The sequence below is a fragment of the Recurvomyces mirabilis genome (genome assembly GCF_035927965.1).
Source record: "Recurvomyces mirabilis strain CCFEE 5264 chromosome Unknown scaffold_20, whole genome shotgun sequence".
Classification (NCBI taxonomy): Eukaryota; Fungi; Ascomycota; class Dothideomycetes; order Mycosphaerellales; family Teratosphaeriaceae; genus Recurvomyces; species Recurvomyces mirabilis.
The window spans coordinates 105660-121044 of record NW_027041954.1 but is presented as its reverse complement, the minus strand read 5'-3'; the positions used below and the strand labels follow the sequence as shown (position 1 = coordinate 121044).

Genomic DNA, 15385 nt, shown 5'->3' with positions numbered 1-15385 from the left:
CATTCGCATCGATATCCTGGACAAGGAAAATGTGGCGTCTTGATGATGTGCACGCGAGGAGGCACGGGCCGCTGTTAGGTTCAAACGCGCGAAAGGCACACGAAATGGGTACTGTCTAAATGACCATGGGGTGTATAAAGCTGCATGAGGAAGTTATAGAAGTCCGGAAGCACGCAGCTGTACCCAGGTGTGCCGAGACGACATGGCTTGTAAGCAACAGAGCGCTGCTTCTCCTTCATTCCCTGCGTTGCATGGATGTATAACCAACCGATAGCGTATACTCACAGTCGCAATGAGAGAGGTATAGTGCCTCGTTGATTGCGTAGCCTAAGTCTACGTCCCATGTAGGTATACGACCAGTCTAGCCTCTTCTCCCTCCCCATCACTACCCGGAACCATCATCATCAACCCATCAAACTCAACCCACCTCCCCCCAACCTTAGCAATAACCTCAGCACGCCACCTCCCATCCCTCCACAAACTCCCCTCCCCACCAACACCAGCTTGAGCACAAGACCTTATCATCTCCATCAACCCCTCCGCTCGCGCTACAACCTCCGGCTCCATGTCCAGCTCTGCAGCTTTCAAGCCCCAGGGTGTAGGATCCAAAAGGTACTCAGGCGTCCAGCCTTGCCGCTGCGCCACACCGTCGAGGTAGATGGCGCTGAGGGCGAGGACGAGGATGTCGTCTTCCCAGCCTGCTTGTCTCCATTGCGACACCTCTCGCGAACCGACCACAGCTTCGATACCGCTGATGAAAACATTCGCAGATCCAGGATCAGTCTGGTTCGAGTGCAAATGCCACGTCTGCAAAAGCCCTTCCAGCGTCACGAATCGCGGACCCTGCTGCTCCGGACCTACGAGCAAGGATCTCGTGAACGTGCGTAAGGCGGCGATATTAGCTTCGATCGCTGTCACCTGGCCAGAGCGATAGATAGCAGCTTGTTGCTGCTTCTGGTTCTTCGGCTCTCCTAGATCGGCGTTCTGAAGTTTCTGTAATTTTGGCATGAGTGACTGGACGATCATCCGGGCGATGTGCGGGAGGTATCGTCTTGCGCCGTCATCGTTCAGGAGGTGCATCATGGGGAACGGAATCCAGTCGAAGGGGATTCCGCGTTCGTGGCGAAGGATGTAGAGTAGGAGTTCTAGAAGTGGCTCTGGTAGGATGTGGAAGATGGAGGCCGGTGCTGATGGTGAGGCTGTCTCTGGGGTGAACATTCTGGGGTGTCGAAGCCGGACAGTCGTGCGTTCGCTGCTCCATTCTCCGGTACTGCTGAAGTAGCCTGGATGTATTGGATGAAGTTCTCCCTGCAAGTCGAGTGGCGGAGGCTTCAGTGTGAGGAGTACACCATCAAACGGGTTGTCGGGTATGCAGAAGCCGTAGCCCATGAGAAGCTCATCGTTGGGTTTTGGTCCATAGTTGTTGAACACCTCCTGCTCAGCCTCTACAGGGTCGTTGACTTTGATACTGAACCGACCGGGATCAAATGCCCAGTCCACCCTAGCATTGTTGCTGTGATTGCCAAAATCCTGCACAGGAAACAGGATAGAGAAATCCAGATCCTCGGCTGGTGTTCGAGACATATCTAGCAGCACAGTCTGCCGCTGTCCCTGCGCATTCGTCTTGTACGTGGTCCAATACTTTGAGTCCTGCGGCGCAATAGCACGAGAAGAGAATGTGCGAGAGGTGAACATTGTGATTGCCCAACGGAAGAGGTCCCTGGAAAGAAGAATAGAATGAATGAGACGTACTTACCTGCTTGATATGGTATAACGTACCATGTATACGGCGCCGTGTCTATGCCTGAGGAGCTTAAGACGCGTATGCCAGAGGTATAGTATTCCTCGTATATTTCTCTACGGCCAAGCATGGTATGTAGGACATCTGTACCTTCGATCCAAGCTAGATCATCGGCATCGTCGAACCATAGCGGTGTGGAGAACTCGGAGTCAGGGGATGGTAGAGCGTCTAGGTAAGGCTTCCAGAAGGACGTCGAGCGGTTTACATACTGGACCATTAGGTAGAAGAAACCTATGCTCTCGATCTTGAAATGGTGGCGTTGGGCTTTGAAGACGGTGAATTTGTCGTCGACCAGGGCATTGAGGTAGGAGAGGGTTAGTGAGTGTGGCGCGACAGAGATGGTCGTGTCAGCCGGGATATGTTCAGTCGCTCGCCACTAGATGCTGTCAGTCGCCACGCGCGTGTTCGCTTCTGTATGCGGTGTTGTCGACGCACGTGGTAGCCAGCTTCATCGTTACGAGCTATCTCGATGGATGGATGCAGATAAGCGCCATACTGCCTGTCCCACTCCAGCAGCTCTGCCACTACGCCATTTGTAGGCATGACGTCCACAGATGCGGCACACCGATCATGTATATTCTCGAGTGCATGGAAAAGTGTGAACGAGCAAGCATCTGCATTTGCAGCGGACCGCGGGAAGCTCCGCCGGAGCGATGACGAAGCCGGTCTCTCCGATGGATGACCTACACTTTGCTGCTGCGACTTGCTTGAACACGACTACTCTGCTGCTCCAATCCAATACTACACTACCGTCTCTTTCGCCTCACGTGTCCATATAACGAGTGTACTTTCGAGACAGGACTCACAGCTCGGCCTAGCAAGAATCATCTCAATCGGTCCCCAAGCTTCCGGCCATTGTATTCGACGGCTAGCTACTCACTTGCGCCTGGCCTTGACGTTGCGCGCCAGCAATAGCGTGAGCGAGCACCACTACGTCTCCCGAGCTGCGATACATAGTCACGAATTCTGAGCTACACGCTGGCCTGGCAAACCCGCCAAGATGTCTTCCGTGATCCGCAGCGTAAAAAATGTCACCAAAGGCTACTCCTCGGTCCAGGTGAAAGTGCGCAATGGTACGAATAGGCACACCTCTATGCATGAAGCAGCTGGGCAGCTAATAGGAGTGTCCAGCCACCAGCAACGACCCATGGGGTCCTACAGGCACCGACATGGCCGACATCGCGCGCATCACCTACAACAGCTCCACCGACTTTTACGAGGTCATGGACATGCTCGATAAGCGACTCAACGACAAAGGCAAGAACTGGCGGCATGTGCTGAAGAGTCTGAAGGTGCTAGACTATTGCTTGCACGAGGGTTCAGAGCTGGTGGTGACGTGGGCGAGGAAGAACATATACATCATCAAGACTTTGCGAGAGTTCATTCATGTTGATGAGGACGGCAGAGATGTGGGCGCAAGCAGTGAGTGCAAATCACGATTGAAGGTGGTAGATCAGAGCTAACATACCCAGTCCGACATTCGGCAAAGGAGCTGACATCCCTCATCTTGGACGAAGAACGACTACGCGCCGAGAGGACCAACCGAGGATCATGGAAATCTCGAGTCACTGGCCTGGACGAAGTACCCGGTGGTATGTCTGGTTTTGAGGGTGAAGAAAGCACTCCACGGCGACGTGAGAGGCGGAAAACGAATCGCGGCAATGGCGACGACGACGATCTCGAGTACAAGCTGGCTCTGGAAGCATCAAAGAATGAGGCAGAAGTGGATGCTGCTCGCAGAAAGGGTGCTCAGCCTGAAGTGGACGATGATGACCTCGAGAAAGCGATCAAGCTCAGCAAAGAGGAGGAGGAGCTGCGGAAGCGAGAACTCGAGGATCAGCAGAACTCGAATCTGCTCTTCGACGATACTTCTGCCCAAGCTGCACAGCCGACAGGGTTTAATCAGGGCTATCAGCAGCAAGCAGCCGTCGACTGGTACGGCAACCCCGTAGAGCAGCAGCAGCAGCAGCAGCAACCTCAACAGACCGGTTATCTGAACAACGCCTACAGCCAGCCCACGGGAATTCAAAACGGTGGCTATGGCAATGGATTTGGCTACCAGCAACCACAGCAGACTGGCTACGAGCAGATGCAACAGCCGCAACAGCAGTTCCTCGAACCGCAAAACACCTACAATCCCTGGGCGCAGCAAATGCAACCACAGCAGACCCAGCAATTGATTCAAGAACAAGTCACGGCCACACCAGCCGGCTCAAACAACCCCTGGGGAACACACAACAACGCCATGGCCTCACCCATTGGCGTTCAAGCCACAGGCTCAAACAATCCTTTCGCTGCTCAACGACCACAGCAGACGCAATCACCATTCGCCTCGAACAAACCAACTCTCTCCACGCTCCAAGAACAGCAGACAGCCACGAACTTCGCACCTCGACCGAACCCGATCCAGAACTTCTCTGCACCAGTACAACAACCCCAACCAACCGCACAAAAACAACAACCACCCCAAGATCCCTACCAAGCCCGCCTCAACGCTCTCCTCGCCTCAGGCGAAGGCCAAGATACCTTCGGCAACGTCGGCGATCTCCGCCTACCAGCTCAACATACGGCACCAGGCACTTTCGTCAATTCAGCTGGTGGTGGTAGTATGGGTAGGCTGGAGGCGGCGAAGACGGGTAACAACCCCTTCTATAACCAGCAGCAGAGTGCGGCGCAGTTTCAGTACCCGGCCCAGACGGGGCCTGCGACGGGGTTTGGGGGGCAGAATAATCCTTTTGGGGGGAGGCCGCAGCAGCAGGGGCAGGGGCAGCAGGGAGGGCAGGGGGTGAGTTTGATTGATTTGTGAGGGCCTTACGGGGTGCTTGGGTGAATGGAGGGGAGTGATGGGAATGGCGATGATAGCGTTGGGTGGATGCGACGTGATGTGTGTAGAGCAGAGGCTTGCTAGGATGGCAAAGAACGAACAGAATGACTGCTTTCGGCGTATGGTCGTGGATACCCTTGTTTCAGCCCGACATTTTGTTTCACAGGTGTTGGAGGACTTGGGTGTGCTTGTCGAAAATTTCCTTCCGAGAGAGGAGAGGGTTCGAGGCTGAGAAGTCTGCTCTTCAGACTCCTGCCCATGCTTGTGCATAACTCTTGTACATATCTTTTTTCGTCCTATCTGCTTATGCGTACGCGGAATCATTTCCGCACTCCTGACTAACGCCCTTCCACTCCAACACCACCTGACAACTACATCGACCGGATATGTCGAAGGATATGAGACGTCTCGTCCGGCGGCTTGCACGACGCCTTGGATATGTTGTGTATCTCTGCACCAGAGTCGGTATTGATAATCCGTAGGTCCAGATTTGACAGGTCCACCGCTCGGCTTTTCGGGTGCAGAGCAGCGGCAAGCGGAGGAATGTTCGTGTGTTTTTGCCATTGCTGCTCGGCAATATGGCTTGGGCACTGGCTTCACTCTACATCTAGGGCATTGATTCATGCTCGTGAGAACTATGCTGCTGGATGATGTTGGTAAGCCAGTGGGTACGCTTGGAGCATGTACACGTACTTTTTCAGGTATATCCGGGCTCTGGGGCTTGGCCATGATGAGGACGAGGTAGGGTGGCCAAGGAGGCTTCATTTAAGCAGGCTGAGAAGAAGTATATATTGGCGTTCGCCTGTCCCTCGAGAGGGAGCAATAGATTTTCATCACATCCAGCAACTTCCTCCCTTCAGCTACAGCAAGCCCTTGACTGCAGTGCTTCGTCTGATTTGACAGTACCTCAAGACAAAAGACCGAATATGTCGAGCCAACCATACATGAATATAGCATTAGCCGGCGCCACAGGCAACCTCGGCCAGCCTCTTCTAAAAGCCCTGGTCGAAGCAAAGTACAACGTCACAGTCCTCTCCCGCTCTACCCCCTCGAACCTTCCCTCTGGAGTCAAAGTTGCCACGGTAGACTTCACTTCCCTTTCCTCCCTTTCCTCCGCTCTCCAGGGCATCGACGCCTTCGTATCGTGCATCCCGAACCACGGCGACCAACCAATCCTCATCGACGCTGCCGTAGCCGCAGGAGTCAAACACTTCATCCCCTCTGAATTCGGCTCGAATGTCATCGGGAACGCCAATTGCGCCGCGCTACCAGTCTTCGCAGGCAAGAAGAAGACGGAAGAGTACTTGGACAAAGTCCAGGACAAGATAACCTGGACCGCTGTCATCACGGGGGCGTTCCTGGAGTTTTGTATCGAGCACGGTCTCCTCATCAATCCTAAGACTGGTCTCGGCGAGGTGTCAAAAGTCTACGACGGCGGGGATGGAAAGAGATCTTTCACCACGTATGCCGATATTTGTACCGCTGTGATAGGTGTCCTACGCCGTCCCGAGCAGTGCAAGAATCGCGCCGTCTATGTCCAGAGCACAACCACATCCCAGAATGAACTCCTCGCCATCGCCAAGGAACTCAAGCCTGAGCGCGACTGGGCGAGGGAGGAAGTCAGTACGGAGGATCTGCTTACGGACTCTTATGCCAATCTCAAGGAGGGCGGGCCAAATATCGGGAAGGCGATGGTCGGATTCATCATCATTAGTATAATGAATCAGGGCTACGGAAGTTGCTGGGATGAAGAAAATGACAATGGGTTGCTTGGGATCAACGGTTTGAGTCGCGAAGAGCTGAAGAAAGTGGTTGCTGGTTGTTTGTGAGTGGATGTCGTGGTAGTTGAAGTGAGATATATAGTATCTCGTTTCCGTGGTCGTGGTCGTAGTAGCCGTGGAAAGTAGCGAGTTCTAAATATGCTCATAATGCAGGCGCAGTCCATGCCTCTCGCCTGATCTTCATCAGATTGCTCTGTTTATGCGGGAAAGTGACCTCGCGCTCCTTGTAGAATCCAGCTTCTTCGCAATAGCGTCGTAATCTGCAAGTAGTGTCAGCGCGATTCACAATCATGTACTTGAGTCCTCTCCAGTTCGTGACGACAGGATGTCATACTTCTCATTATCCACCCTCGGCTCCATGAAGACAATACTTGTCCTGAGATCCGCCAACCAGCACCAATGTATCAGCGCACTCAGCCAAACCTTCACTCTATGACTTCCTCTGAACTCATCTTCGCCCACCAGGACATGTAGACCTCTGTCCCAGTCTCCACATTCGCCTCCAAGATGGGCCGCGAGTCGATCCTCCTTGACCCAGTAGATCTCAAAGTACCCAAAGGGTTTACCATCGAAGCAGCCTATTACTGGAAAAGAATTCATGGATTTGAGGTTCGTGGTTAGGAAGGCTTCTTGGTGGGATGTTGGACCGTTTTCGCCCCAGCTGTAGGAGACGCGGGGATTGTTCATCCATTTGTGTAGTAGTTCCGGATCAGTCATGGAGGTCGTGGGGGTATCGTCGAGGTTTAATGCCGAAGTAGCGTTGTTGCCTAAAGTGTTTATTGTCGCCTCCGACGCTGATGGTGTACCTGAACGAAGACTTTCTCGTGTCTGAGGTGGGAACATGGAGTCTGCATTTGAAGTCGATGTCGGACCGCGGTAGACACAAGGGTTCTTGCTCAGCGAAGCTACCCGGAAACTTAGATATTGGCCAAGACTTGGTACCCAGCGCGTGTAGAAAGTTTCTCCTTGCCGTGGCGGCTTCGGTCGTACAGGATGCTTTATTCCATTCGTGAAGGTGTATTGTGCTGGGGCCGGAGGGTAGAACGTGGGAAGATGCGAGCCCGATGAGAAGGGCCCGGGGGGAGTGCTGGTGCGATTGAGATGCTGTGCTGCTGAAAGGGAGGAAAGTCCTTCGTTGGTCGATAGATTGGAGCTATTGCGGTTTGGACTTGCGGGTCTGCTCACGGCCGGACTGACAGAGGGATATGGTGAGTTCGCTTGTGTGGGTGTAAGAGTGAAGAGGTATATCCTCGGATCCAGCTGCCAGAAGCTCCGTTGTGAAACGAACATGTGGCTCCAGCCCTCTCCTGCATTCGTCACACCATCTGCAGGATCAACGCCCACTGTCGAGTCCTCTGAGGCGAGCAAACCCATCCTTTCTAGCTTGGGTAGTAAGTGCTTGCCCTTGAATATCCCTTCTCTGTTTATGTTCACGATCCATTCGCCCTTGGGCTTTCCGTCCTCCGCTGTCTTCTCACTTGCAGCTGTGGTGAGCTGTGGAGCAGGTCGAGGTTGGTGGTAGTACCACCAGAGCGTTGCCCACAACATCATAGCGATCTGTCTGGTGGGACTGGTTGCAGGCCGGAAGTCGTTCGAGGAGGGATTCGATATGGACGAGAAGAACATATGGTCGTTCCGTAGCGTGGGTTTACGGAAGCGGTGGACATGGTGCTTCTTCTCTCTTCGTGGCTCGGCATTATCTGCGATGGGACTACTAATGGTCGAGGCATGGTTGGGTGGCAGAACGTGATCTTCCTCAAAGTCCTCGCTATGGATCACTATCGTCCAGCCTGCTGGGAAAGCATTGTGGTGTGTATTCAGCTCGTTGGCTTTGAATTGTATGCCGCCGAATACTGGTGTGACTGTCAAGGTCTGCCCGTTCGGAAGGTGTACTATCGATGGTGCCATTTTGACTTTGCTACAGGCTTGAGTAGCATGCTATTGCTTCGGAGAGATGACAAAGGGTGCCTTGCTTTGCCAACACTATTCAATTATGGTGGTATCTCCTCACAGACCAATGTTGCGTGGTGCATTTGTTACGACAGATAGCAGAGCAGTTGTCCTATGGCCGTCTAAGCAAGCAGTAACAACAGCTCTCGAAACTTTATCATTAATGTCATCCCACTCTGACCCTCACGCACAAAAGATCAGACGAAACCAAAGCTCACCACCCCGCACATCCGTTTCACGTGTCAAGCTCGAGCCACGAGAGCGCGGATCAACCGAAAGACTGGCGCCAATCGAGTGATTCCAATCCCTTTTGGGCCAACCATAAATGAATATTGATCCGGCCGCTTCTAAATTGGAGACGGGTTCGCCTACAGTGCTGTATACGATATACAGATCTGTCGGCTTCAGGGTCAACGCTAGAGGGAAGCATGGATCAGATTGGAGTGTAGATAGTGTCGATCGGTCTTCGTCCCAGTTCCCTCGTGTGTCAGCTCTGTGAGAGTCCGTTCATGTTGACGTGATCGAAACAATAATCGTGTTAGACTTTCGCGTCAGGGTCAAGACGAGACGGAAGCTTGTGATTGGAGCGTCGACAGAATAGCGGCCGCCTTACACGACAATTGTGAGGGGAGAGGTAGACTATCGCGTACGACGGGGCTTTTGGGGACGGTGGAGAACCGTTGATTGTTACACGGACTGACGGCTTGGGAAGTAGGAGATAGCTGGGAGCAGGTTGTCGAGTCGCACATGCCGTCGTGGCTATTTCAATCCACGGCGCGCTTCGCCGAGTTGTAGACGACAGATCACAAGCGGTCATCCCAGCAATACCGACACTGCGGACGGGGTTGTGGGTGCTGCATGCGAGGTGGATTTGGCTGTTGACTGTGTTACGCTGAAGCGGGTTTGCGTGCACGCTGGCGGCGGACGGAATCATCGCAGGAGGCGGATTTGGCGAGAGGTCGCCGGTCTGGAAGTGAATAGCTGGGAATCATGTTCTCGAAACGCAATCGCCATGAGCGCAGCGGCTCGTCTGGGAATGCCGTTGCTGTTGCTGGACCTGCTGCCCCCGCTCCTCGACCAGCGAATATACAGGTCAGTCCGGCTATACCAGCGCCTCTGGTCAGTCCGTTGCAGATGACTTTCGACTTCGAGTTGGAGCCACCAGGAGGATCTATAGCCGATTCGTTTCGTCCGAGTGAGGATAGCATCGCGCGACCACGGACAAGTGATGGGATGGGAGCGTCAAGTACAGGAAAGAGTAGTATTGGTCTGCTGCCGCCATCACTACCTCCTATACCAAGAGTCGCGAGCAGAGACCTCAGCTTGAGAAGTGCGGTCTCTCAGGATTTCAAGTCGACTTCATCGAGTTCTGAGGGCATGAGACAGCGGGCGAGGGACCAGAGTGACAACGTGAGTACACTTAGCTCGAGCAGCAGAAAGAGTGGCATACAGCTTCCTTCACTCCGGAATATGGAGCATCCCGTCAATCTCATGCCCACATCTGGTCTACTGAGCGGGAGGACGAATGAGGGGAGGAAGTTGAGTGATGTGGCAGAACCGAATTCGGGTAGTGTTCCATCTCTGATGCAGGCCTCGATCTTCCCAGCGAGGACTGACACCGCGAAACTCCAGTCGCCTGTACAGGCCCAAGTCACTAGCGGACCTGTGATGTCGCGGGAGTTCATCGACAGTCGAGACAAACCGTACAATCATCGGCCACCTTCTACATTGTCGACAGCGCCGCCTCAGCTAATACAACAGCCTCCTTTGCCTCGACCTGGACAAATGCCAAGTAGCAATAGTATGCCCCTTTTGACAAATAACCTCGCCTCTTTCTCGTCCCAGCGACAGGCACCACCACCAATCTCGACCCTACAGACGCCGCAGAGCTTCGGAGGCTTCTATACACAAAGTCTACCTTCGCCACAAATGCCGAACTCGCCAGGAGGCAATTCATTACGAGCGCCCAAGATCAGTGGCGCACGACTCAGTCCAAATAGTTCAATGGAGAATCTCAACACCCTACAGAGGACGTCAACCAGCGGAACAGCAATATCACGAACTACGACTAATTACAGCGAGTCGACTGCTGCGCGGCCAACGCCCAGTCTACACTCCTCTGTCACACGGCCGGCGATATCTCCTTCGATGTCTTCGCCTTCGCCTCTAAGCGCGGGCACGATCGGGACGCCATACCAGGAGAATTCGCCTTTGAATCCACTGCCGCAGTATGTGGCGACAAGACCGAAGACCGCTGGCGCCACGGCCAAGCTGAAAGGCGTAGACGTGCCCACCTATCACACGTCGTCCACGAAGCCGCCAAACACCGACCGAGCAGCAAGCAAGTCGGACAAGCGCAAGACACGACTACTGAATCCTATGACTCTCCTCTCAAGACGAAAGAGCAGCCAAACACCCGAAGAGATCGTTGTTGATCGGGCTAACGCTGTACAAGCGTATGCTAGACAGCGAAGCGTGGCAGCCGTCGGCGTGAACAAGATGCCCGCCGACTTCGACCCGCGGATAAAGAGCAACAGAGTCCACGACTTTAGTGCTCCCAAACCACCTCGACGAAACTTCTCTCACGGTGATGCCTACCTGGATTCGGACGACCAGCCACGGATGGGCAGCCACGCAACGCCGGTGCCACAATTTCTTTATGAGCCGGTGCAGGACAACGATTCGATGATGCGGCATAATCACCATATCAGTGATGGCGCTAACGTAAGACGGAGCACGCACTCTCCTGTTTTTCGAGAACATCTCGACGACGATACGTATGTTAGTCAACGTAATAGTTCACTTAACGCTGAGAGGCTGGAGAACAAGGACTTTCTGCAGCGGGTGTCACATCATTCATCTAACAGTGCTTACTCCGTTGAAAGTGCTGTCCTCCCGCCTTTCGCGCGAAGAAGCCAGGTACTGGATCAGATGCAAGGTAACCTGGTCCAAGACGACGATTCAAAACGCTCGAGCGATCCTTCAAGTGGAAGTGGAAGTGGCAGAGGAGCTGGAGAACGAGACTCGAATCTCAGCACCATCAGCCAAGTCTCTCCGGTGACACAGAGAAGTAGTACCGTACAACAAGTCGTTTATACACGCGATAGTCCATCATACAGTCTGAGCCCAGTCTCGCCAGCTTTCTCCACCGATAACAAGTTCAGACCGCTTTCCGGCTTCGAGGGCATTGGGCCTCATATGCCTGTGTCTCCTGAGTCCAGAGGAAGGACAGTCAGCGAAGCCACTGCTCGACCACTATCTACGCCACTCCCTGGTCCCGCGACTGGCGACGAGAAGGAGAGTGCAGCTGCAAAGACCGAGAGGGAAAGAAGTCCGTACCGTAATTCGGCTGAAGCACCGGAGTGGGTCAGCCCTTCTTCTCCGGGACGAAGAGACACACTGAGCATACCTATCCCGCTTCCGGGCAGGACATCGGACATGACCACTCCTGAAATGACACCTGAGATTGGCACGGCGAACTCTATCTCGTTCGCGCCTGTTGCTGCTTCACAGCTTACCGCCACCAGGAGTAATGCTTCGAGCGCGAAGGTCGTGGAGAAGCGTGCATCTGCTGTGGGACACTCTTCAAAGAGGAACTCAACGGGTGGGCCAAAGCATCGAGTCTCTAACGCTTCACGGTTCTCTTTCCAGTTTGGCGAGAGTGCTGGTGAGGAGCAGGCTCTAGAGGAAAAAGGGAGGTTAGTGGGCAGAGCTAGTCGGGCGAGTGGTCAAAGATATGTGAATGAAGATGAAGAGGAGGATGACTTTGATGAGGACGCTATCGATGACATGGATGAGCTGGAGATGGAGCAAGGGCTTGGCGAGGAGGGAGATGAAGTTGACGAGCTTGAGGAGGATCGTTCTCATGAGCAAGCGACCGCACAGCCAGTGAGATCCCCAGAGCCGCCGCACGCTTCACTGGCGCAGGTCAAGCATACGCGACAGCAATTGCAAACGCCAGACTCTGATGAGGAGTCGATGTACGAGGAAGAAGAGAATGAGATCGTCGACGAACGCAAGTTGAGGCACTTGACCTGGGCCGAGCACCCTGCTATGCGCGGTTACTCTGCTCTTAGCATGCACTCCCATGATGAGTCGCTCGCTACGGACGAAGGAATGGCATTACTGAGACTGCAACAACAGCTTGCCCAATCCCCTCATGCACCGGAAAAGGTTCATAAGCGCCTGGCTAGTGGTGGCTCCGCTCTTACTATCGATACATCGGCACTCACGCCGAACCTCAACAGTAATGCTAACGGTGAATTTGTACAAGACTCCTTCTCGGATCGCAATAGTGTTCCCGGTGGAGTGGCTGGTGCGAGGCCGAGGAGCGGGTTCTATATGCAGCCTGCTGCTGCAGGATACTCGCCTAGTACCAGTGCCGCTACGAGTCCGCAAGAACAGAGGCAGCAGGAGGGCCGGCCAGTGCTCCCGCACAGGCAGAGTGGTAACAGCGAAAGGAATCGGGTCGCAAGCGGCATGAGCTTTGGTGGACCCACCGCTGGTAGTCCCCGTCAGATCACGGAAGACAAGCAGGCGCGCATCACCAGTGCTTCGACACTCGGAGGCAGGTCGTCAGGAGCCAGGTCAAACTCCTCAGGTCTGGGCTTAAGCATGCTGAGTGACTTCAACTTCAGTGAAGGCCCTGATGTTAGTCTTGGCGATACTCGACCCACATCTCTCGGAACAGCAGACGACAACAGGCCTCAAAGTACTATGATGACGGCGGCAGCAAATCGCCGGACTAAGGATAGCGAGACCATGCCTGCTAATGCAGGCTGGGCGGACCTCCAGAACCGCTTCACGCCGTCTCACGATCGAAACAGCTCCGGTGCGTACCTCTCGAGTCCCGAGAGTAATGCGAGGAGCTCAACGGCCGCACCTTACAGAGGAGCAATAGGACAGAACATCCGCCAGAAGAATGCGATGAGCAATCAAAATTTGCAGTACGCGCAGTCTGATTCAGACGAAGACGATGGGCAGGCCGAAGATGACATGTACTTCGACGATGGCGGCTTTGAGCAGGACATCAAGACTCTGCAGGGCAGTGGTGCCCGTCGACCTGGTAGTGCTAAAATTGATGAGAACCAATTCGACGACGATGGATATCTGGACGGGTACGGACGCCTCGGTACGCAAATGCCGCAGAATCAGCGACAGCGACCAATGAGTGGAGTGCCCTTTGCGCCAGCTTCGACAGCTGGGGATGGGCCATATCCGTCTTTCGCCAAAGGCGGCAATGCGAATAAAGCTTTGGCCAGAGAGAGCATGATGTTGCTCGAAGATCTAGCCCTTGTGAACCCTGTGGATCCGAAGCTCATTCCCCAACGCAATCCGTCGGAGGATGCGAAGAGACTCGGCTTGAGCAGTCGTGTGCCACCTCTCCCAGCGCAGCCAGGGTCCAAGGAAGCACTGATGAGGATGCAGGACAAACTCCAGACATATCATGCCAGTCTTGCCGAGGCGGCGAACAAAGCCGCTGAGGAAGGGAGGTTCTACAGGCAAGCTAGTGTTAGTACTGCGCATAGTCTTGCTGTTGGAGGTGATCGTGGCCTAGGAGACGACCAGAAGAGCCTTGATGAACGAAGTCATTACTCTCGAGATGAGCAAGGTGCGGGCAGTGAAGGTCTTGGCGTTCCTGGTGCTGGTGAGGTGGTCAGTAGGACGACTTCGCAAGTCACGACCGGCTCAAAGATGGGTCAGAGTACGACTTACTCGCCGCCCAAACTCTCCTTTGACTTCGGTTTCGGCGAACATCTCACGAATGACAATAAGCTGGACGACAGTCTCGACGATAACAACCTTGACGACTCTTTCGGTTCTGCCGACGACGACATAATTGCAGCTGCAAACGCTGAAGCGCTCGCCTCGGACACAGAAGGATTCTATGGCCAAGAGTTCGGCTTCTATGCCAAGGCCAATCCAAACAATGGCAATGGACCCTTCCGCGAGGCCTTGAATGGAGGATTCTTCGGGACCGATGGTGACGATGGCCTGGCGAGGAACAAGAGTCTGCAGGAGCCAAATCTGACGCCTATAACAGAGCGAACAGAGATGAGTGCGAGAAATTCGTTCATCCATCTTGGTCAAGGTGGCATGTTCGGACCTTCAAGTGCTGGTTTGGCCAGTCCAGCTTTGATGGGACGATTTCCTGTCCTCCCGCTTGCGGAGGGAGAGGTCACCGACTTTGAGCAGCTGCGCAAATTGAAGGGCAACGCCTTTGGTGGGAGCAATGGGAGTCTGAGGAACGATCTCGGACCTATTGGAGCTGCTGGAAAACCTGGACTGCCACCTCTTTCTGCTATCGGTGGTTGGAACCATGCCGCTCAGAGCCCGGTCGTCAGTGCCAGGTCCCCTACGGCTGCTGCAGGCCAAGGACAGGGATATTTCAGTGGTATGGGTGGAACACCGATGAGCTTTGGGTGGAGTACCGATAGTAACGGCAGCTCGAGTGGCCCGAGCAGTGCGCACCCTGGTGTCCTTGCGGCCAACGCCAATGCGCATGCTGCCAATAATGGTGGATGGGGAAGCTCGCAAGCTTATGGATTCCAGGATAGTCCGATGTCTGCCAATGCAACCTCAAGTCTGCATCCGGCTTTCGGACATGGTGTAGGCGATGACGATGTTACGCCGCGAAAGTCGACAACGCAAACAAAACTGACGCCCGAGCCCCTGACGCCGACGACCGTGAGAAAGGTGTCTGGCGCAGCGCTGTCGAAGGGTCATGGGAGAAAGGGAAGCGATTCTGTGACATACGTTCGTGAGCCAGACCCCGCAGGCAACGGACAACCAAGGTGGGTCCTCGAGAGACGGAGGACCAGTGAGATGGGAAAGTTGGAACTGGTAGGACGCGAAGTGGTCCAAGGTGGTTGGATCTGAGAGGATCTCTACGTTCTTAGAGAAGAAGTGTACACACCTCATTTGGATTAGTCTGCTGTGCTGGCGCTTTTTAGCGAGGGCGTTTAGGCTGGGTGGGGTGTATCATGGATTAAGCCATGAACATGATTCGTTGTACTATAGATCAAGATA

General features: G+C 54.1%; 5 protein-coding genes across 5 annotated transcripts; 3 read left to right on the top strand and 2 right to left on the bottom strand.

The window, feature by feature from the left end:
* Positions 1-333: 333 nt before the first annotated feature.
* LTS14_007299 (uncharacterized protein) lies at positions 334-2344 on the bottom strand (the record flags this gene model as incomplete). Its single annotated transcript, XM_064839991.1, has 3 exons — positions 334-1720; positions 1780-2177; positions 2237-2344. The coding sequence occupies 3 exons, from the start codon at positions 2342-2344 to the stop codon at positions 334-336; spliced, it is 1893 nt and encodes a 630-aa protein (XP_064692312.1).
* Positions 2345-2801: 457 nt separating this feature from the next.
* Positions 2802-4607, top strand: LTS14_007298 (uncharacterized protein; the record flags this gene model as incomplete). The annotated part of the gene is made up of 3 exons (XM_064839990.1): positions 2802-2874; positions 2933-3223; positions 3274-4607. The coding sequence occupies 3 exons, from the start codon at positions 2802-2804 to the stop codon at positions 4605-4607; spliced, it is 1698 nt and encodes a 565-aa protein (XP_064692311.1).
* Positions 4608-5551: 944 nt separating this feature from the next.
* On the top strand, positions 5552-6454 carry LTS14_007297 (uncharacterized protein; the record flags this gene model as incomplete). The annotated part of the gene is made up of 1 exon (XM_064839989.1): positions 5552-6454. One exon carries the CDS (start codon positions 5552-5554, stop codon positions 6452-6454), a length of 903 nt encoding a protein of 300 aa, XP_064692310.1.
* A 94-nt stretch (positions 6455-6548) lies between these two features.
* LTS14_007296 (uncharacterized protein) lies at positions 6549-8314 on the bottom strand (the record flags this gene model as incomplete). The annotated part of the gene is made up of 2 exons (XM_064839988.1): positions 6549-6666; positions 6741-8314. The coding sequence occupies 2 exons, from the start codon at positions 8312-8314 to the stop codon at positions 6549-6551; spliced, it is 1692 nt and encodes a 563-aa protein (XP_064692309.1).
* A 1032-nt stretch (positions 8315-9346) lies between these two features.
* On the top strand, positions 9347-15235 carry LTS14_007295 (uncharacterized protein; the record flags this gene model as incomplete). The annotated part of the gene is made up of 1 exon (XM_064839987.1): positions 9347-15235. The coding sequence occupies one exon, from the start codon at positions 9347-9349 to the stop codon at positions 15233-15235; it is 5889 nt and encodes a 1962-aa protein (XP_064692308.1).
* Positions 15236-15385: the final 150 nt, after the last annotated feature.